Source organism: Sus scrofa, chromosome 1 (genome assembly GCF_054392235.1).
Source record: "Sus scrofa isolate SSC_HxYL_T2T_F1_AM1 chromosome 1, Sscrofa_HxYL_maternal_Yorkshire_Landrace_v2.0, whole genome shotgun sequence".
In the NCBI taxonomy this organism is placed as follows: domain Eukaryota; kingdom Metazoa; phylum Chordata; class Mammalia; order Artiodactyla; family Suidae; genus Sus; species Sus scrofa.
The window spans coordinates 137,128,278-137,150,629 of record NC_139383.1 but is presented as its reverse complement, the minus strand read 5'-3'; the positions used below and the strand labels follow the sequence as shown (position 1 = coordinate 137,150,629).

General features: G+C 49.8%; 1 protein-coding gene across 13 annotated transcripts; it reads right to left on the bottom strand.

The window, feature by feature from the left end:
* Positions 1-134: 134 nt before the first annotated feature.
* Positions 135-22,057, bottom strand: STRC (stereocilin). 13 transcript variants are annotated; one of them, XM_013993078.3, is made up of 31 exons: positions 22,033-22,050; positions 21,623-21,732; positions 16,951-17,359; positions 15,862-16,647; positions 15,748-15,772; positions 13,724-14,978; positions 12,362-12,424; positions 12,147-12,257; positions 11,819-11,985; positions 11,452-11,638; positions 11,200-11,315; positions 10,805-10,937; positions 10,252-10,434; positions 9,934-9,972; positions 9,584-9,751; positions 9,349-9,414; positions 8,799-8,927; positions 8,431-8,489; positions 7,447-7,570; positions 7,223-7,335; positions 6,226-6,361; positions 5,136-5,332; positions 4,849-4,939; positions 4,491-4,647; positions 3,342-3,511; positions 2,279-2,434; positions 1,740-1,882; positions 1,409-1,557; positions 726-823; positions 485-632; positions 135-298 (listed from the first exon to the last, which is right to left on the bottom strand). In XM_013993078.3, the coding sequence occupies exons 3-31, from the start codon at positions 16,997-16,999 to the stop codon at positions 210-212; spliced, it is 5,307 nt and encodes a 1,768-aa protein (XP_013848532.1). In that variant the 5' UTR covers positions 17,000-17,359; positions 21,623-21,732; positions 22,033-22,050; the 3' UTR covers positions 135-209. The 13 variants fall into 13 exon arrangements, 7 of the variants coding, with proteins under 7 accessions (XP_013848532.1, XP_084828132.1, XP_084828140.1 ...); XM_084972006.1 differs by having other exon boundaries at positions 8,799-8,924; XM_084972014.1 differs by lacking the exon at positions 9,349-9,414.
* Positions 22,058-22,352: the final 295 nt, after the last annotated feature.

Genomic DNA, 22,352 nt, shown 5'->3' with positions numbered 1-22,352 from the left:
GGAAAAAAGCCAGTGGGGTTATTTATGATAGAGAGATACCAGCTATGGTGTGCCAGGAACACTGATTCTCAGGTGGGTGGAAAGAATTAGCATTTTACCCACTTTCCTCCTCAGCTTCCTGAGGATAATTAGAATGCACTTCCATTTGTACTTTATTCATTACTTAAAATGTCTTTCCCAAGAATCTCTCTTTAACTGTAGAGACAGGCTCATAACAGGTTGCCAAGAAAGCAGATGGTCAGTGCCAGGGCCCAGGAGGGTTGTGACCAGTCCTGGAGACCCCAGGCTGTGCTTCGACCTGTAATGAGACAGAGAATGGAAGGAATATCACAACTCTGTTCCCCAGGAGCCTTGGAAACTGTATGCCTCTAGATCCCTTCACTCCAGGATTTCCCTGAAAGGTTCTGTGAGCCAACCAGTATCACATTAGGGTTCAGATTCTGGGTCAGGAGTTGGGGGCTAAGCTGTGCCACTGGGAACTCACCCTGCTGTTCTGGGCTCTCCTTCCCCTCATATTGAGCCCATGCAACTGCTCGTCGCTGCTCAGGACTCAGAAAGGCCATTTGCTCAGGAGTGACAGCCACAGCCTGAACGCTGGTTAGACTAGATAGCTGGGTGGGGCTGAACACCACCTGGGAGTGAAAGCAGGAATTGGTCTAGCCATTGCACACTTTGTTGGGTCCAGCTCTCTTGTGGTCACCCAGACTCCACTCATCAGTACTTACAGCAAATTTAGGAGCAGGGATGACAGAAATGGCAAGAGGAGTAAGGCCCTGGATTTGTCCTCGCAGCAATGCTGAAAGAGCCAGGTCTGGAATTCCAGCTGTTGAAGCAAGTGGGGTAAGCATCCAAACATCTTAAACTGGCCTTTTTCCTTCTCTTCAAACCTACAGACCTCCAACTACTCCCAAATTATCCTAGCATAGATCTTCCCCAATACATCTCCAACCTCTTCCCTAAATGCTTTTTCAGATTCCCACCTTAAGAATTCCAGAACAGGGAGTTCCCGTCATGGCGCAGTGGTTAACGAATCCGACTAGGAACCATGGGGTTGCGGGTTCGGTCCCTGCCCTTGCTCAGTGGGCTAACGATCCGGCGTTGCCGTGAGCTGTGGTGTAGGTTGCAGACGCGGCTCGGATCCCGCGTTGCTGTGGCTCTGGCGTAGGCTAGTGGCTGCGGCTCCGATTAGACCCCTAGCCTGGGAGCCTCCATATGCCGCGGGAGCGGCCCAAGAAATAGCAACAATAACAACAACAACAACAACAAAAAGACAAAAAGACAAAAAAAAAAAAAAAAAAAAAAAAAAAAAAAAAAAAAAAGAATTCCAGAACAGTCCTCCACCCAGTCCATCCAGGGTATGGAAATCAACTGCTGGCACCTAGCACCAGCAGTGGCCCAGTCTCCCTACCTGCTATTGTGCCAATTTCAGTGAAGATCTCAGGCCCCCAGTTACTGATTGGGCCAAAACCACCAGGCAGCACAAGAAGTTGGGCCAGAACCTCCAGTTGCTCCTCAGAACATGGGAGACGCAGGTTGCCCAGGAAGAGAGCCGCTTGGCTGTGGAAGAGTGGGAAGAAAGGGAGAAAGATTCAGCCACAGCAACAGGGTCTGAGGTCATAAGATGGCTTTGAGTGAGGTCCCTTACACCATGGGACCATTCCTGCATGATCCTTCCCTCCCCAGACAGCCCACCTTTCCCTCAGCCCCACCACCCACACACACCCCCCCCCACAGGTGACCTAAACTCCCAACTGCTGATATGCTGCAGCTCCTCTGGCCGAAGTCCACAGAGCGTGTAGCCCAGTGCAGTCAGGTGGAGGAAGTCCAGGTGACTCACATGCCGGCCACTCTGCCGCAGGAAACTGGAGACCACAACTCGAAGCTGGGGGTTGGGGTGGGGGTTGGGGGAGGAGGCCACAGGATAAGGAGAGAAGTCATAGGGAATTCATGGATAGGGACCTGATTAGGGAGAGATAAGTGCTACTGGACTATATTCTTTTATTATTAAGACCTGAGGAGCCAATAGCCATGGGGAAGGTAGAGAATCAAAAAAAAAAAAAAAGATGGAAAAAGAGGAGACCAAAGGGGAAAGAGGCAGGAGGAAGTATTGTGTGTTCAGGGCCCCAGAGGAAGTAAATCACAAAGTTCATAAGGCTACTAGTATGGGGTAATAGGAAAAGAGAAAGAATGACCACACAGGGTCACAGAAAAAACCTCCTTGGGCTTTAGATGTCCCAGAGGTCTGAATCTATGGGATGAGTGGGATGGAAGATGTTACCTGGACAGAGCTCCAGCCATCTATCTGCCCCAGGGTGCTCAGCACTCCCCAGTCCACCAGGTCAAGCTCCTGTAGTTCCCGCTCTCCTAGACCTATTAAGAGTCGACCCAGTTGCAGGATCTGCTCAGGATGGAATCCCCTGGGGGGACCCCACAGCTAGAGAAAGAGAGGAACAGTGTGAATGGCAGGCAAAGCATTGAACTAGGAGTCAGAGTGCCAAGTCAGTCTTTCTTGCCTCTGACCTCAGCTATGTAACTCTATGCAAATCATTTGCCTTCTCTGGGTCTTTAGTTTCTTCAACTGCAAAATGAGAGGTTTGTATTAAGATGCCTCTGACTAAGGTGTTAGTAAAAGGCTCAAGTCTCAATAGAGAAGAATAGCAAACTCTAGTCTATGAGTTTTAAATTTTCATGTGCACCAGACTTTCAAGGTGGAGGATGACTATGAAGATGCAGATACCCAGACCCCATCCTCAGAGACACTTCTTCAGTGAGTCTAGCAGAGGATCCTCAAATAAACATTTTATTTATTTATTTATGCCCATGCCAGGGCATGTGGAAATTCCAGGGCCAGGGATCAAGCCACGCCACAGCAGTGACAACACCAGATCCTTTACCCACTAAGCCACCAGGAACTCCTCGAATAAGCATTTTAAAAACTTGCTCCCTTGCTGTGACTGTGGCAAAGGCTGGCAGCTGTAGCTCTGGTTGGATGCCTAGCTGGGAACTTCCATATGCTGAGGGTGCAGCCCTAAAAACCAAAAAAACAAAACAAAACAAAACAAAAAAACCGAACAAATAAAAAACCCCTGCTCCCCAGAGGATTGTGATACACACTAAAATTTTTGAAGTCACTTCTCTAGTCCCTCTACCCATGCACCAGCTTCCTTTCTTCAGTATTCATCCCCTCTGACTTCCTTTTCAGGATCCAAATTCTGTAATCCTTTCTTTTATCTCCTATTACCTCCTCTTCTCACCCAGCTATCTGTTCCCTTGCATCTGACACCAACCAACTTCCTTATGGCATTCCACCTCCAACCACAGTTAGCCTCTCCATCACTAACCTGTTTTGCTTTGCGCATCGCAGCCCGTAGTTCCTCAGGCCCAAGTCCTGGGTCTCCTGCAAATAGTGCTAGGCAGTCCTCAAAGTCTGAGAGCTCCATCTCTGCAATCTGGGTGGCAGACCAGGCCGAAGGGAATGTTCCCCGTATATCTGCACAATTTGGCACAGGTTCTGAAGAGGGAAGGCAGGGCCAGAGGTCAGTATAGTATTAACGCATGCCCAGAGAGATATCTATAGATGGAATGACCCCTCTAACCCTTGAAGGACAGGGCAATGTGGGCAGTATGGGTCAAGGGATTACTACAGTGTGAGATTTATAGGACTCAATGATATCAGTACAAGTGACCCTCATTTGTGGATGGAAGACCGAGGAGGTTGCCCAGGGATTAAATGACAGATCTAGATTAGAACACAGGTCCAGAGTTCCACAGTGTCTCCTTCCTACAACCTAAGCATCTTCCCAGCAGAGAGCTCCACTCTTGGCCAAGCTTAGAGCTGAGTCATCTGTTACAGGGATAAAAGAGGAGGGAAAGGGGAGTCCTGGACGAAAAATGTATGCAGTTTTCATTGTGGCTCAGTGGTTAACGAGCCCGAGCCCGACTAGTATCCATGAGAATGCGGGTTTGATCCTTGGCCTTGCTCTGTGGGTTAAAGATCCGGTGTTGCCGTGAGCTGTGGAGTAAGTCACAGGCACAGCTCAGATCTGGCATTGCTGTGGCTGTGGCCAGCAGCTATAGCTCTGCTTGGACCCCTAGCCTGGGAACCTCCATATGCTGCTGGTGCAGCCCAAGGACAAAAAAAAAAGTAAAGACTTACAAATTCCCAGAGCTATAGAACCCTAGAACTAGGATGCCTTGAAGATCATCCTTCACACCCCTGTGCTTTACAGATTAGAAAACCCCAGCCCAGAAGTTCTCTGGTGGCTCAGCTGATTAAAGATTTGGCATTGTCACTGCTGAGGCTCAGGTAGCTGCTGTGGCACAGGTTCAATCCCTGGTCCAGGAACTTCTGCATGCTACAAGCATGGCCAAGAGAGAGTAAAAAGAAAAGAGAGAGGTTGTACAAATCTGCTGGAAGGGGGTCACATCTACCTGCGTCACTGGATGTTCTTTCCTATATACCCTGATGTGTGAGCATTTGGGTATTTCACCTGGGAGATTCACTGCAGCGGGCCGCACAACACCAGCTACCAGGGCTGCTTTCTTGGGAGCAAGCCTTGGCCCTGCACACAGCTGCCCAGCTCTGCTCTGCTCCCAGCTCTGCTGCTTCTCTAGGAGCCGCTCCAGGGTCTCTGGGCTCAAGGCCTCCTGGGTGGAAGGGTAGAGAGAGAGTGGGGAGAGCCGGGCAGGTCAGGCCAGTGACCACAGCCATAATTCTCTCTTTTTAGCAGTCTCTCCCAGATTCAGGCTTTACACCTTTTGCCCTCAACCTCCTTGACCCTGGCTCCCCAGTACCAGTTCACCAGTCCCTTCTCTGCTCTTATTCCCTCCCTTGTTCCTTCACCTCACCCTAGGGACCAAGGAAATAGCCTCAGCGGACAAGGTGAATACTAGGCGTCCTGCTTGCTCTATTTCATCCTGGCTCCATAGCTCTGGTTTCCTGAGGGACAGAAAGAAAGTCAGGGGCTGGGATGCTGAGGGAACTGTGAGGAAAGGGAAGTGGGAAGAGGGCAGGCTGGGGCTGGGGATTCAGGGCTCCAAGGACCTCAAGTATATTGAATGGGCTGTCACTGACAGGCTGGTTGAGAGGGTGGGTGTAGGATGAGTTAGAATTCCAAGTTCCCAAAGGTCCATACCCAAGAAGAGGCTCCTGCAACAGCAGCTCTCCCAGCTCTGTGGCAAATAGCTCCCCTAAGCAGAAGCCCTGGAGCTGACTGAGATGGGCCAGCAGGATCTGCAGGGGGATCCGTCGTGTGCTCTCTGTCCCCAGGAATCCAACCAAGGGGCCCAATGTCTCCAGCACTTCCCTTGAGACTATTGTCTCCTTTGGAGCCTGGAGATGGGACAATGCACCTCTAACCCAGAGGACCAGAATCCGATCAAGATACCAAGACCTTTAACCTTGCCTCCCTCCAGCTCCTAACTCAAGACCCTATGGAATTCATTGCTTACCATTGCTTACCACTTTTCTTTCCTTTTGTTTTGTTTTGCTTTTTAGGGCTGCACCTGCAGCATATGGAAGTTCTCAGGCTAGGGGCTGAATCAGAGCTGCAGCTGCCAGCCTATGCCACACCCGCCACAACACCAGATCCTTCACCCCAGAATGAGGCCAGGGATCAAACCCGTATCTTTTTTTTTTTTTTTTTTTGCTTTTTAGGGCCACACCCAAGGCCTATGGAGGTTCCCAGGCTAGGGGTCAAATTGGAGCTACAGCTGCTGGCCTACACCACAGCCACAGCAATGCAGGATCTGAACCACGTCTGTGACCTACACCACAGCTCACACCAATGCCGGATCCTTAACCCACTGATTGAGGCCATGGATCGAACCTGCAACCTTATGGTTCCTAATCGGATTTGTTTCCGCTGCCCTACGATGGGAACTCCCAAACCCACATCCTCACGGACATTAGTCGGGTTTGTTACCACTGAGAAACCACGGGAACTCCCACTTTTCTAAACAAGGAGCCCAAACTGGAGCAGGCAGAAAGACTGAAAAGTAGAATCCAAGGAATTTCTTATACTCCAAGGGCTATGGACAAGAAACCTGAAGCAGACTGTCAAAGAATAGAACCCAGAGGTGGATCTTGTGGGTAGAGCCTTGTAAACAAAAACCTGTTTGGCAACAAAAGTCCAGATCTGGGCCTAGAGGACAGAGAGCATTGTCTGAAGGATGAGAATTGATTGCCCAGGCCACAGTTCTGAGTTGGGGGGGGTAGACTCTTACCAAGTTTTGTAGTGCCCTCTCTGCCAGGGCTGCCCGGTGGAGTGGGGTCAGTGCCAACAGCTGCTCTGGAGTGCCTCGTACCAGCTCTACCACCAGCATGATGGACTCATTGGAGAGTCTGTCAATCAACCGGATCCTATAACAACATGACAACAGGGGGACCACAGGATGCCATGTTTCCCAGACAAGAGGTAACACCAGACCAAGCCCTGGGGCCCTGGATAGGAACTGATACTAAACAGCCCCAGGAGTTTCCTGGTGGCTCAGCCAGTTAAGGATCTGGCATTGTCCTGTGTGCCTACACCACAGCCACAGCAATGCCAGATCCAAGCCGCATTTATGACCCACACTGCACTTGCAGCATGACAGATCCTTAGCCCACGGAGCGAGGGCAGTGATCGAACCTGCATCCTCATGGATACTAGTTGGGTTCTTAACCAGCTGAATCACCAGGGGGAACACCAAAACCTGAGAGGTTTTTAAGAGAGATGTTTTCTTATCCCTTGTCCACAAATGAGGAAGTCGAGTCTGCTAATTCATAGTCTGGAATCTCTCACCTCCCCCAGGACTTTGGGATTCTAAATTACTTCCAAGAACCAATATATTTAAACAGATTTGAATGGCTTTTTTTTTTTTAAAGCGCTTTTTCTGAAAAAATCAGAAGTAACAGACCTAGGGTTGCCAGGTCTGGAACTGAGTCAAGTAGCAAAGAGCCAAACCTGTGGAAAGACCTATAGAATATAAGGATGGCATAGGTTATACGAAGATTGCTTGGCAGGCCACATTACAGTGTTGCCACCCTCAGCGGTCCCATGCTGGAGCCATGTTCAGGAAGCCAGCCCATACAGAGAGCAACTTTGAATAAAACCCTCTCTTTAGGCTCTAACTGATGTCAGGGAAAGCACAAAAGCACCACCTCTGGAGCATTTCCTAAGGGCAGATCTTCTACCCAAGGTTGAGCCTTCTGAGAAGCCAGTATCTCCAGGTGTAGCCTTACGGTAAGTCCAGGAGTAGCTTGGTGTCCAGACCACTCAGTTCTGGCCCCAGAGCTGCCAGCTCTGGCTCCGGCATTGCCATCCTCCGCTGGAGCTCTGCCCAGATACAGGTCCTCTGTGGCAAAGTGTAGGGAAGCGGGTTCAGAACAGCTGAGCATGGAAGCTGGGTTCAGGACCCAGGGTCCCTGCCTCCCTGTTCCCACTAATACCCAAGCACCCCTCTCACCAGGCTCCCTCGAACCCCAGTGGGCAGCTGGTAGACCATGTGCACCACTTCAAGGAAGTCTGCCATTGAGCTGATCTGCTGCAGAAATTCACAGGACATGCCCCCTGCCAGAGTACCCAGAGCCCTGTAGGTGTGTGAGTGGGAAGATGCTCATGCACCACATGCCACACCTGTCTGTTCCATGATATCAACATTCCCAACACAAGTACAGACATTCCTTTATGGTCATTTATAGCTTGAGAAATGTTCTCCCAAAGATATTCCCCTTGGCTCCCCACAAATCATCACTGTTTACCAGAGAAGAAAATAAACATTTACAGAAGTCGTGACATTCCCAATGTCATTCTACTAGAAATGTGGTAAAGTCTGACTAGAGCGTGGACTTCAGATTCTGAAGTCCATGGCTCTTTGCTTTTTTTGTTTTGTTTTGTTGTCTTTTTAGGGCCATATCTGAGCATATGGAGGTTCCCAGGCTAGAGGTCAAATCGGAGCTGTAGTGGCCGGCCTATGCCGCAGCCACAGCAACACCAGATACAAGCCACATCTGCAACCTACATCACAGCTCTTGGCAACGCCAGATCCTTAACCCACTGAGCAGAGCCAGGGGTGGAACCCGCATCCTCACGGATACTAGTTGGGTTCATTTCCACTGAGCCACAACGGGAATGCCAAGGTAGGTACCATTTTAATTCTTATTCTACAGAAGGAAAAATTGAAGCTTAGAGAGGTTAAATGACTTGCCCAAAATCTTGAATAGGGTAGGACCTGAATGCAGGTCTTCTGAATCCCTTAGATCCAGTCAGGTGTTGTGCTACAGAAGGGCAGGAAGGCCAGGGGAAGAGGAGCTAGGAGAAGACCCACAAGCTGAGGGTCATCATTCCTTCTCATACCCCTTCCCCTGCCTATCACAGGGTGCCTGGCACATGGTAAACACTAAAAAAATGTTAGCTGAATTAAACTCATAGCTCAATGCAAGTTACTCACTGTAGATTCCTGAGGGTCATGTTAGTGGGTACCTGCATCTTCTTCCAGAGAAACTGTGCCTACAAGAGAAAGAAAAAAGAGCCGATTCCCAGCAGAAAGATTGCCCAAAGACCTGAGATGCCTTGGACCCAATACTGTTTCTCCACCCTCTGGATCCCACCAGCCTCTTGATCTCCCAATTGCCCACTCCTCTCTGAGGTGGGGAGAGGGGAAGAAATGGAGGAATAGGGAGGAGAGAGAAAGAAAGAGCAAAGCAAGTCATATCATAAGGGATGCTAGGGATAAGTTGCCTAATCAGAGCCAAAGACTGGGTAAGGGAGGTGGAAAATTTCAAGAGAAGGGAGTCCTGGGGTGATGGGGAGAATTACCTGCTGCTCAGACCAGGGCAGCTCCCGGTAGCGCCGTCGGTCAGCCAGGAGAGCAGCAGAGTCCAGGTGCAGCAGCTTTAGTGGGAGCAGGGGGAGCAGGCAGTCTGGCCAGGTGGTGGGGATAGGCTGCTAGGGAGTGGGCAGCAGTGGAGTGATTGGTGAAAGGATGTCTGGGTTCAGGCCTCAGAGAAGTGGAACCATGGGAGCAGGAAGAGACCAAAACTAGGAGAAGGGTGGAATGGCATGTGCCACTCTAGCAGGGAACACTTAAGAGCCCTCACAGTAAAGGTGGTTGTGGTTTTGTTGTGGCTATTTAGGCACCTGATGAACCAACCAAACCCCCTTTGTCTCTCTGAGCCTTCATTTCTATCTGAAAGCTGAGCCATGCTGTCCTGCAGCCACATGTGGGGAGAGCTGCTAATGTTCTGGAGGGCACAGAGTTAACTTGGACTCTCAGGGCCAGTGCAGCGAGAGAATGGGGGGCAGCAGCAGCCCAGTGAGACCCTCCTGAGACATGAAAAGGAGCTTAGTTGGGAGAAACCACACGTACCTGACCAGGGATACACACAGCTGCACCCGCACCTGTTGCACCCATGTTTTTAACTCCATCTTTCACCTGCATAAGAATTGGCTCTGTGTGTGTGTGTGTGTGTGTGTGTGTGTGTGTGTGTGTGTGTGTAAAAGTGAGGAAGTTTTGGGGGGCCTTCCCTGGCCATAGGGGAGAGGGCTTTCCCCTCAGCCAGAGCCCCCATCCCCATTGTCCATCATCCCTGCTGCTCTCCTACCCGAAAGGTCTGCAGCAGCGCCGCGGTCTGGCAGGCTGACAGGCGTGAGAGTTCAGGGGCCAGGCAGGAACAGGCCCCAACCAGAACTCGCCTAGGGATGGCCTGGAGTGTCTGGGAGCTGAGGCCTGGAAGCAGAGGGTGCAAGGAGCAGAATTCCTCCAGGGACAGCTGGGGAGCAAGAGAGACAAGAAGCCTGGAGAAGATGGGCCAGGTGGTAGGGAAGAGGACTGTCTAGTACAGCAAGGCAGTAGGTGTAAGGGGAGTTGTGAGGGAAGAAGGGTCAGATGTAGGAGCCAGGAAAGAGAGGGGCGGAGAGCTTGGGGGAATGCTGAGAAGTGGCTGCTACTCACATCATGCCTAGGGAGGAGCCGTCCCAGCAGTAGGACAGCCTAAGATAGGATGGGACAGGAAACAACAGTTCTCAGGTCTTGGCAGCCAGGTCCCAAGGAGGTCCTGCCTGCCCTCCCAAACTTCCAAGCTTCCTCTCTACCACCCCAGTGACCAGCCTGGCCCTGGGCTCTTCATCTGAGGAAAGGGGAAGAAGGCATCCTCCTTGGGACAGAGTAAAGGGAGGTTTTGGGATGGGGGGCGCTGATGGTGTCCCTGAATGTAATTCTCCTGAGGTGCCAGGGGTTGGGGGTGGAAGCCAGAGTGTGAGACAGGCCCACCTGGGCAGGTGTGACACTGGTTCCTTGAAGGGCAGGAAGCATGGCTCTGAGCTGGGGCTCTGACAGCTCCTGCAGGAAGCGGAGGCCCAGCTGAGGGAAGAGAGGGGCCCAAACTCGAAGCTCCCTGGGGCTCAGCACAGCTCCTCCAGATGAGCGCAACACCCCCAGAAGTTCATATGCTACCTGAAACCAAAGAAGGTTTGGGGCTGGAAAGAAGAGAGATGAACCTTAAGCATCCTCTCTAATCCCACATCTGGATTTCCCAGGATCTGGGTGCTGGCTTGGAACCAAGGATGGGACGGGAGCAGACTGGGCTCAAGACATCAATCAAGGGTATGTTTGAGACGTCATAGACCAGATGGAGCAGAGTCAGGAGGAGGTGGAAATGGATAAGATGGGAAGTAAGGAATGAAGGTGGCTGAGGCAGAGTGAGGGCTGACACCACTGTGCTCAAGCTGGACCGAGATGACTGGGCTAGTCCTCCACACAGACCACCCCACCCCCCACCCCAGGGAAAGCCTGGAGCCTTGTAGGCCTTTGCCAAGGGGCTCACCCGTCCTTGTGGGCTGAGGGTCCCATTGGCCGCACATTCCAACAGCCCCCGTTCTATAGGCCCCATTGGATCATTCAAGGGTGCCAGGCTCTGAAGCTCCTCAGGGCTCAGGAAACAGGCGAGGGGACCCAGCCTGAGGAGGGTAGGAAGCTGGCCTTCATGTGGTCACTGAGGCTGGGACTGAAGCAGGGACTATGGGGGTACGTAGAGCAAACACTCTGATCACTGGACTAGGAAACGTGGATGCCACAGATGGGCCTCACTGCTGGAGCTCCACACTGCCGTGCACCACTGCCTACTCTCTTGCCCCTTCCTTCCCAGGACTCCAATCCATGTTGGCAGCTATACCTGCCTCTCTCTCTCTGGCCTTTACCAATGTTCCCACAACTACTCACCTGCGCACCTGTTCCTCTCCATCATGGACACTCTGGTTCACCAGGCTACGCAGCACATGTCGGGCATGCCCTGGCCCGAGACCTGCTGCTGGCCAGCTATCTCCCAGGGCCTGGATCTGAGATGGGGAGGGTCAGCTCATGTTGGGGATCAGTGTGGGGCATTTACGGGGAGGGCTCACTAGGAGACATGCTGCAGACTCCCACCTCACCCAGCAGAAAACAGGCTAGTCCAATAAATGATCATTCTCCTACCTGATGAGGGCTGAGCTGCAGAAAATTCTCCAGAGGGAGATGGGGAAGCAAGGGCAACACTGCCCAAAGCAGCTCTTGGGGCCAGGCAGGCACCTCCCCGAAGAGCTCAGGGGCCAGTAGCCGCTTTGCCAGAGCCTCCTTCTGTTCAGGCCTCATTCCAGGACTATAATCCCGGATGGCAGCCAGGCTGGGGAGAATAACAGGTCTTACCCCTAGGCCTTGTTCCGAACTGTTGTGCCCTAGCTCTGTGCAGCCCTGCTGTCCTGGGCAGGAAGGAGACTCCCCAGTTTTAATAGAAGGGGCTGCTCCAGGTGGGTGGGGTTGATCTGATCCTGACAGGATTAGGGGGAGAGTATGGGGCCCTTACACACTGTCATTGGCCAATAGGGATGGTGGGAAGCGCATCAGGTCGGAGACAGCCAAGAAGGGGATGAGCGGTGACAGGTCAATGAAGAGCTGGGAGGTGAGGCGCGGGTACCGCTGGAGCAGCAAAGCTGTCAGGCGACCCAAGGCCTGCTCCTCAGATGGTGGCACCTGTGACGACACAGGAATGGATGCCAGCTCTGGAGAGGCCCACTATCCTATCCTCTGAGTTCCTCCTTCTGCTGGATGAGCCCTCTGCCCACTGGGTTCCAGGTGTTCTTGATTTTTAGCTCTCCCCTGCCACCCTTATTCCCGTCTCCTTCTATGCCCACCTGCAGCTGGGCCCAGGAACGGTGCATGAGTGTCAGGAATCCCTGAGCAGCCTCCCTCTCTGCTGAAAGCACTACCTGCTGGAGGTTTTCTGGTGGCATGTGTAGATATGCCTGGGAGTAGAAGGTCATGGTAGTTACAGCTTTCCTGGGCAACGACTTCAGGCCACAGCTGTCAGCCAGTCCACCCACATACCCATCCCACCCCCATCTGTTACCTGCACTAGAATTTGCAGGGCCCAAACACTCTTCTCCCTCTGGAGCAGATCCCACAGCACAGGCTGGTGGAGAAACAGAAAAGATGCTAGGAGAGCTGCCACCTCTGCCCCCCCTGCAGCTTCCCCAGTTTCCAGCTCCACTTGCTAGGATGTTTGTCCTTCATCCAAAGCTAGCTAGTGTCTCCTCAGATCTTAAACATCTTTAGGTCAGGGGCCTTGTCTCTAAATTCTCTTATAGCCCTTCCCATGCCAGGCCCATAGCTGGCTCAATAATACTTGTAGATAGGAACCAAATTATTACATTTCACTGGACCCAGGACTCGAGAAAGGTGGACCTTAACACAGAGTAAAGAAACTTTATATGCCCTAGGGAACCTAGTAAAGTGTCTTACATATAACAGGAACTCAAAGAATGAACTATGGTATTCACATATTCTAGCCCCTTCACTCTAGAGAGAAGAAACTGAAGCCCAGGAAAACCAAATTAAATTATTTGCCTAACACCACACTTGCAGCAGAGTTGAACCTAGAACCCAACTCTTCTGATTTGCAGTCACCCTGAATTTTTCTCCTTTCTGTCTTATCTCTACATTTTGCCAGCTTCTAATTTTCACTATCTAGGGATAGAATTAGAGCTCTCTAAGTTGATCCCCTCACTTTCTGGACACAGAAAGGGGGAGAATCAAAGCATCAGAAAGAATAATGAGGTAACTGGAGTTCCCGTCATGGCGCAGTGGTTAACGAATCCAACTAGGAACCATGAGGTTGCGGGTTCGATCCCTGGACTTGCTCAGTGGGTTGAGGATCTGGCATTGCTGTGACCTATGGTGTGCATCGCAGGTGCAGTCGGACCTGGTGTTGCTGTGGCTCTGGTGTAGGCTGGTGGCTACAGCTCCGATTAGACCCCTAGCCTGGGAACCTCCATATGCCGCAGGAGCGGCCCTAGAAAAGGCGAAAAGACAAAAAAAAAAAAAAAAAAAAAAAAAAGAAAGAAAAGAAAAAAAAAAGAAGAAAAAAGAAAAGAAAAGAATAATGAGGTAATATGTATTGCATGTTTATATATCACATACTAGTGCTAAGCCTACAGCATGTATTATCAATGTAATCCTTACAGCCACCCTAAAAGAGTGGCACTATTATCCTCCACCATTTGTTTAAAGATGACAAAAACATTGCTCAGAGAGGTTAAAAACTTGTCCAGGGTTGATCATAGAACTAAGATATGATCCCAAGCCTGTGTAAGTCCAGAGCTGCAGGCTTAAGCCACTGCACTGTACTACTGCTTCTCAAGAATAAATTAGAGAATTCCCATGGAGGCCCTTCCCTCTCTTCCAGGAGCTTTCACCTTGGCAGACCACTTACGCTGAAGCAGGCCAGCAGCTCCATCTTGCTTAAACCAGAGCTGGAGCTGGCAGTGGGGTCGAAGTCCAGTGGGGTCGGCTGCTCCTCCTGTTCCAGGTACTCCCCAACTGTCCGTAGCACACTGCGCCGGCCTTCTGGGCGGAAGGCATCCCAGAAGGAGCAGTTGTCTGGGAGACTGGAGAGCATCAGGGCCTGACCCAGCATCCCCTGGGCCTCATTCCCTCCGGCGCCTGGACCCAGGAGGAAGGCCAGCAGGCGCAGGAAATAGTGTAGGCGTGTGGAGTGGGCAAGGGCCGGCACGGAGGACTGACAGCGTGGTAGTTGTGACAGCATGCCAAGCAGGAAGGGGCCCGGGGCCAGGCAGAGTGGAGATGGTCCCAGTGGTGGTAGAGAGGGCAGAAGAGGACCCAGTAACCCCTCCAGGAAGCAAGTATCATTGCCCCCACGACTTATCCTGCACTGGCCTGCTAGCCAAGGCCAGAAGGGTACCAGGGCCTCGTACATGGTGTCATTGGCACAGACCATCATCAGGAAGCTGCCTCCATCTGGGCAGCGCTCCCCACAAGGTCCAATGTGGCAGGGTGGGGAGGCAGTGACATCTGGGGTGGGCCCCTGGCACACGTGCTGAACCCAAGCCTGATTGCTGGGGGGCACAGCCTGCAGACTGGCCTCCCCACACAGCTGCTCGGCCCATAGAGTCTCGTTCTCCAAGAAGCAGCCCCAGAAGATCTCTGGGGTGACAGGGACAGGGGGAAGGCCTTCAGGGCAGCTGGTGGGGGGTGGAAGCAGGCCAGCACAGAGCCGCTTTATCAGGCGGCGGTTGGGGCCCAACAGGGTAGAGAAGGAGAGGTTGCCACAGATGGCCTCTAGGAACTGATCGGGAAACTGGTCGTGGCAGGCCTGGAGCCAGCCTTGGGCACCTGGTACCCATGAGACTGCATACCACACAGCTGTCTGGCAGATGGCAGCAGTGCTAGGAGGGGGTTGCGGGGTGGTAGGCTTGACCTGCTGGCAGAGCAAGTGGATGGAGAAGTTGGAGATGCTGTAGGGTGGTGCTGGGGCTGAGTGGTTCTCACAGAGGGCCTCCACAGAGATGGCCCGCCGTTGGCGAGGGCTGATGTGGGCTGAGGGCTGGGAAGTCCTGGGCAGAGGCACACCTGTGCTCAAGCAGTGGAGGAGGGCTGGGGGTGGGGGTGGTGATCCAGACAGAAAGCCCAGCGCCTGGACATCCCAGGAAAGGTTGTGCCGGATGCCCCTGGGTGCAGAGGGAGGAGTAGGCAGTGTCTGGTAAGTTTACATTTTCTCAAGTTAAAAATTCTTGTCTTGGCCCAGAGCCCACGGTATATTGGGCAGGGCCTCGGGGAGGCTGGTGGCAAACACGGGCTTTTCCAAAAGTGAGGTCCCTAGAAGTATTAGTATTGTTTAAATGCTGGGTTGCAGGTGAAAGGGAGAGAGATCTGTCCCACAACGGTACAAAATCACCTATGAGCAGCCCAGCTGGTGTCCCTTCTGTCTACCTGGCTCCCTTCTTTCTCCTTTCTGCATACACTTTAGGTAACTTAAACAAAACTCTTGGTTGGCCTCATATCAGCAAATCTGCCCAGCAACTGAATCTGTCCACCTGTGCTCTGGCACAGTTGTACTGAAATAGTAAGTGGTGGAGAAATCCAATCTTGCCCTTTCTTTCCATACCCCAACTTTATTAGTTAACATTTATCAAGCACTAAGTACCAAGCATAATTCTGAGTGGTTTACACATACAGTATCAACTCCCTTAATCCCCTACAAAACCTCTGCAGTAGCTAATATTATATTTATTTTATAAGTGGGGAAATTGAGGTATAGAATGAGACTGTAACCTGCCCAAGGTCACACAGCTAGGAAGAGGTAGAGCTGGGACACCAACCCGGATAATCACAGTCTAAAACCACTAAACGACACTCCTCCCTTCAGCTTCCTCTTATCTTCTGGAGGCTGATGACTTCCCAGGCCCAACCCCTCAGAACTCCTCTCCTGTTACTTACCACAAGAGCAGCTGCTGAAGGTTGCCTAGGAAGAAAAGAGTAAGGAAGAGGACTACCCTAGTCTCAATCATTCTTGCCCTGCCACAGCCCAGCCCCGGACCCAGCAGCACTCACCTCCCTGGCACTGCCCATTGGCATCAGGCTCTGGTTGCCCCAGAACGGAAAAGACCTCATCCTGCAGTGAGTGAGTGACACGGAGCAGCCCTTCCTGGAAGGTAGCATAGAGTGGGGCCCCCACTGTGCGCAGCAGACCTCCCCAAAGAGCCTCCTCAGAGCCCAGTTCCCCTACTGGGGTGAGCAAACTCAACAGACCCTGCAAAAGATGGGGGGCTGGCTCCCTCCCATCAAGGCCTGTGGCATTGGTGAGGTCTATATCAGGCTGCACCTGCACCAGGGCCTGCCAGCGTGTGCCTTCTAACAACAGCAGCAGAGAAGGCAACCAGTCAGCTGTCAGAACACAGTCAGAGGGCCCATCACGGGTACATGGGGGCCGGGTAGGGGTAGGGGGCCCCCCAGGAACTAAGGCTCCCAGTAGCACCTCTGCAAGTCCACCCAGCACACCTGCCTGGTGCCCTAGGAAGTCCCGGGGTGTCTGTTCCTGTCCCAGCAGTGCCAGCACATCCCCCAGCAACCCTAGCATTGGCTCCCAGTCTGGGCTGCCTCTCAGTGTCACTAAGAAATCATGGAGCCGGAGGGCAGGGGGCTGGAGAGGTGGGGGCTCTCCCACTGGTCCCTCCCCCATTCTCCCAGGCTCAAAGGAAGAAGAAATGTTGGCCAGGAATGCAGAGAACCGTGAGCGGCTGAGGGACCTCTGGGGAGCCTGGTCCAGAGCGGAGAAAAATGACTTCAGGAGGAAGAGACCAGAGTCCAGGGACTGAGGCCCAGTGGGAACCAGAGTCACTGTAAGGAGAGAAAGGGGAGACCACTGAAGAGGAAAAGCCTAGAACCAAAAGTTAGCCCTGCCCTGGAACTCAGTCTCTAGCTGGATGTAAAGATGAGGTGAAGGAGTTGGTGAGCTGAATCCCTTTTAGCAACGGTGCAAGTCTGGCCTGCTTTCTTAACACTTGTTTTCTCCTTAGTGCCAGTCTCTGCCCCTCTTCCTCACCCCTTTGTCTTTTCTCTAACCAGTTAATCTCTGCATTCTGAAGTCTCTTTGCTGCAGCCATCCCCTTCCTCCCCAGCCCTGCTCGATGTTCCTCTCACCTGCCCAGGATAGCAGCAGCAGCAGCAGGGGCCAGAGGCTCAGAGCCATGTTTCCAGGTGAGCGCTGGTACTAGAGATGAGTACTGCTTATTCTCACCTTGTGTGGGATAGCTAAGTGAGAGCAGGTGCTGCAGGAAGCCTGAGTCTCCACTGACACTGTAGTGTGGTCTTTCAGGAAACAATATCTGTAACCTGACAGCAGGTTTGTCACCCGAGCCACAGAATACCTGATCCTTTGGCTTTGGAGAAGGGTGTGCCTCTGTCAGAGGGACCAATGATAGGGGATCCCAGGGGGCCCTCTGAGGAACCCAAGGGTATAGCTTCATCCTTTGGGAGCCAGGATGCAGATAGGAGGAGGCAGATATAGACATGGAACAGTACTGGAGATCAGGGGTGTAATCTGGAGGGTCTGCAGAAATATAAGAAATATATAAAGATAATATTAAATAAATAGTAATATAAGAAATATAAGAAAACAGGAGCTCCCGTCATGGCTCAGTGGTTAATGAGCTCGACTAGTATTCATGAGGACTTGGGTTCAATCCCTGGCCTTGCTCAGTGGGTTAAGGATCCAGCATTGCCATGAGCTGTGGTGTAGATCACAGACGTAGCTGTGGTGTAGGCTGGTGGCTACAGCTCTGATTCGACCCCTAGCCTGGGAACCTCCATATGCCATGGGTGTGGCCCTAAAAAGACAAAAGACAAAAAAAAAAAAAAAGGAATATAAACAGAAACAATATAGACTAAATAGACAGACGCAGGATCTTTCCAGGGAAAGCCTATGTTAAATCTACCTCACTTTAGTAATTACTCCCTAGAATCCTGAAGTGTATAATTAATAAAACACTCTTCTTCTTGATAAAAAACATAAGAAAACAAGGAGGGTCCAAAGGAACTAAAAGCAAGCAGAATTTGAAGGAATCAAGGAAAAAAGGGAGCCAGGAAAAAGGAACTGGGCAGCCAGATGTAAACAGAGAAGAGGAATGAAGACAAAGATCTGGTCCAAGGATGGAACGTTCATGAAGAGAAAGGCTTTTGACTCAATACCCAAAGCCACAACATGTTAAGGAGTTGGGCAGGACTTCAGAGATCACATAGTCTAAATCTTTCATCTTATGGATAAGAAAGTAGACAGAGAGGTGGGACTTGCTCATTAGGCCATTCAAGTGTTTGGGTTTGCTCTCTGGCTCTCTTTCAGTGGCCTAGGGGAAAAGCCTTACAAAATTCTGCAGTGAGAAAAGAAAGAAATAAATCAGATTAAATTACTGTGCAAGGGGGGCTACGCCCCTTACACACGGTGTATGCACACATGTGCACGCACGCACGCACACGCGCGCGCGGACACACACACACAGATGGAGAGAGAGGAGAGAGAACTGCTCACAGATCAGAGATCCCATCTCTCTGATATGGTCAGAGTGAGAAGTCTTTTCTGTCTTCCATTTACACATCCCCAAGGCCTTCATCTGACACCAGCTCTAAACAGTAATTCAAAACTGAGGCTCCACTCAAACCAAATTTTGTTCCTCTTTCCTTAGAACCCTAGTCTATTCCATTGCCCAAACCCACACATCCGAATCCATTATTAATCTGCCTCTGTCCCAGAAGGTTCACTTAGGATCACAGAATTTTACAACTGGAAGGGACCTGAGGAATACTCTGGTAAAAAAAAGTCTCTCTCTCTCTCTCTCTTTTTTTTTTTTTTTTGACTTTTTAGGGCTGCACCCATGGCATATGGAGGTTCTCAGGCTAGGGGTTGAATTGGAGCTGTAGGTGCCGCCCCACACCACAGCCACAGCCACAGCAACTCGGGATCTGAGCCATGTCTGCAACCTACACCACAGCTCATGGCAACACCGGATCCTTAACCCACTAAACAAGGACAGGGATCAAACCCACGTCCTCATAGATATTAGTCAGGTTCGTTACCACTAAGCCACGACGGGAACTTCAACTTCTTATTTTATAGGTGAGGAAATGGAGGCCCAAGGAAATGGAATGACTTGGCCCAGGCTACCAGAGTTGAGGGCAGTGCTGGGGTTTTCCAAGGTGAGTCAAAAATGAACCAATGAAATGAGCTATTGCATCACTTTGCCAGTGTTTTCTCTTTGCTCATTAAAAATACCATGTCTAGTCTGAAAAGCAGAGAAGAGAATCAGAGGAAGAATATGTCTTGGATTGCCAACAGGTTTCTAGCTCCTGGTTCCAGCCCATTCTTTAATCCACTTGAATTTCTTCCCTTGGTTCTATAACAAACCTGTTATAATAAATTCTCCTTTTTTGCTAATAGTGTAGCAAAAAGTGATATGGCTGTGTTCAAATTCTGGCTCCAACATATACTAGCAGTGTGTCCTGAGTAGTTTCTAAACCCCTCTGTGTCACAGGGTTCTTTTCTGTAAAAAGGAGAAATACTAGGAGTTCCCATTGTGGCTCAGTGGTTAACGAATCCAACTAGGAACCATGAGGTTGTGGGTTCGATCCTTGGCCTTGCTCAGTGGGTTAAGGATCCGGCATTGCCGTGAGCTGTGGTGTAGGTTGCAGACGCGGCTCGGATCCCACACTGCTGTGGCTGTGGTATAGGCCAGTGGCTACAGCTCCAGTTAGACCCCTAGCCTGGAAACCTCCATATGCCGTGGGAGCGGCCCAAGAAATGGCAAAAAAAAAAAAAAAAAAAAAAAGGAGAAATACTAGTATAGAATTGTAATGATTAAATTTGATAAGGCATTTAAAGGACTTAACACAGTGTCTGGCATTCATTCAAAAAGAGTAAGCACCCCTTATGTGCCAGGCACTGGTGCAGAATAAACATTCACTAAATGTGACTACTATTACTATTAGGCTTGCTCAATATGAATTCTTCTATTTGAAACAGTCCTAAGTAATACAGAAATTGTTAATAAGAAATAGTGTCTTCAGTGAAAGATCTTTAGAACAAGTGTGGAACTAGATAAGTCAAGCAAATAGGGGAACCTCAACCCAGGATGGGAGGTTCTTTTTTTTTTCCTTTTGACCACACATACAGCATATGGAAGTTCCCAGGCTAGGGATCGAACCCACACCACAGCAGTGACAATGCCATGTTCCTAATCCACTGTGCCACAAGGGAACTCCCAGAATGGGAAATTCTTGGCAGGCCACATGGGGATGTAGCAAGCAGGTTAAGCAATCCTGTTGCTGCCAAGGATTCAGACTTTGTAACAACTGAGGGTAACGTGTTTAGGGTTTACAGCAAATGTATCAGCCTTATTCAATATAAGCATGTTACTGTTTACAATCTGCTAAGGTTCAACAAAAGTAAGACAAGCTCGAATCTGTGTATGAACAATGGAAAGAGAGAAAAACAGAAGCAGCTAAATGAAATTACAGGGAGTCTGGAGCAGGAAATTAATCATGTGTTTTGGATTAAAGTGAAATGGATTAGATTGATGGGGTGATTGGAATGCTCTGTGATCTGGCAACTGGAGATGGCTGGGAGGAGCCAAAGGAGTTGAGAAATCTGAAACATCCTCAATATATATAGTTCCATATATATATATATCTCACTAGAGATTCAAAGAGTCCCCACATTTTCCAGGTCTCTTGCAGTTAAGTGGGGTCAGGTGATTAGTTTTGGCCAATGGATAGTGAATGACCAAAGAATGTAAGAGCTAGTGAATGATGCTCCAGCCATCTCTTCCCTGATGAGGTAACCTAGAAACCGCACGTTGAGATGGCAGCGTCATAAGCCCAAGAAGCCTCAAGCTGCAGAGTAACACACAGCATTTAGATTCGATTCTCTTTTGTGAGTTCTGTCTAGTGAATTCCTCTGCTTGCTAAATTTTATTTGTGACCCAAAAAATCAATACCTGTGGCAGTTTCACAATCATTCACAGATATGCGCAGAGTGGTGAAAATTTTGAATTGCCCAATGTGCACATTCCCAGTGAGATCAAACAAGGCAATACTCCACCTTCTGTTCATGTTGTAAGTAAGCGTCCTTTTCATGATCTACTTAGTACCACAGTTTTAGCATTTCTGTGCTTTTTCTTGGTGGTTTCACTGTTTAAAATGGCCCCAAAACTTAGTGCTGAAGTGCTTTCAAGCAATTCTAAATTCAGGAAAGCTATGATGTACTTTAGAGAGAAAACATGCGTTAAATAAACTTTATTCTTAGAGTTCCCATCATGGCTCAGTGGTTAACGAATCTGACTAGCATCCATGAGGACGCAGGTTAAATCCCTGGCCTCACTCAGTGGGTTAAGAATCTGGCATTGTTGTGGCTGTGGCATAGGCCAGCAGCAACAGCTCCAATTCGACTCCTAGCCCGGGAACTTCCATATGCCAAGGGTGCAGCCCTAAAAAGACTAAGTAAATAAGTAAATAAATAAACTTTATACAGGCATGAGTTATGGTTCTGTTGACAATGCTAATGAATCAACAACATATATTAAACAAGGTGTATTTAAACAGAAACACCTACCATAAAACACAATACATAAAACAAAGTTATGTATCCATCCATTGATATTTGAAGATGTGAATAACAACTGGAGAACAAAAGGTTAAACTATGTTCTAAAATTAAAGCTTAATATAAACCATATGTGAAAACATTTATACATTTAGTTCTATCACAACAATATCTAAATCCTAATTTCACTTCCAAAAGGCTCCTTGGGAACCCTCATAGTTACCTGGCACAGAACTTGAATCTCTTCCTTAAGAAGAGTGGTGAGGGAGTTCCCTGGTGGTCTAGTGGTTAGGCTTCATCAGTTTCTTCTGCAGCGCAGTTTCAATACCTGGTCTGGAAACCAAGATCCCATGTCAAACCACTGTATGCTGTGGTTAAAAAAAATAGTGGTGAGGTTAAAGCAGGGATACTAAGTCAAAGCAAGGGTGAAAAGGAAGCTGGAAGATTAATGGATGCATTGTCATTGGGGCTTGATCCTTAGACCTTAAAATGTTTCTACTTAGAAAAAAAATGTTTTTGAACAGATATTATTGCATTGCTCTGGGCTGCTGGAAAGATAATTTTGGGGAAAAACAGAAAGAGGCAAATTCACTGCCTTATTGTAAATTATCATTTATTATTTGGTGATCTTACTTTGGCCTTGTTAGGACCAGAAGGGATTTCTTGTTCATTCCACTGATGTATTCAAATGCCTGTAACATTGTCTGGAACATAGGAACAGAGGAAAGATTCAAATTTGTTGAATCTAGTAGAAATGAACCTAGATCATTTTCATTAAGGAAGGAGTTAAAAAATGAGGCAGTGTGCATCGACCATCCATTTGAGAAGGTGAGCTGTAGAAAGCCAGGAGGGCATCAGTCTCCACATAGCTGTAAAACAGTGCTTTTGAAACTTTCATATTCATATGTAACACCTGATTCAATAGGCCCTGAGGCTGGGACCCGAGAGTCCGC

Bases quoted from the DNA above. Each gene is read 5' to 3' on its own strand.
- STRC (XM_013993078.3), bottom strand. From the start codon at position 16,999: ATGGCTCTGAGCCTCTGGCCCCTGCTGCTGCTGCTGCTATCCTGGGCA. The intron at 11,639-11,818 runs GTAAGGGCCCCA...TATTCTCCCCAG, and splicing joins CTATTGGCCAATGACAGTGT to CCTGGCTGCCATCCGGGATT. The intron at 1,558-1,739 runs GTCACCTGTGGG...ACTCTTCCACAG, and splicing joins ATCAGCAGTTGGGAGTTTAG to CCAAGCGGCTCTCTTCCTGG.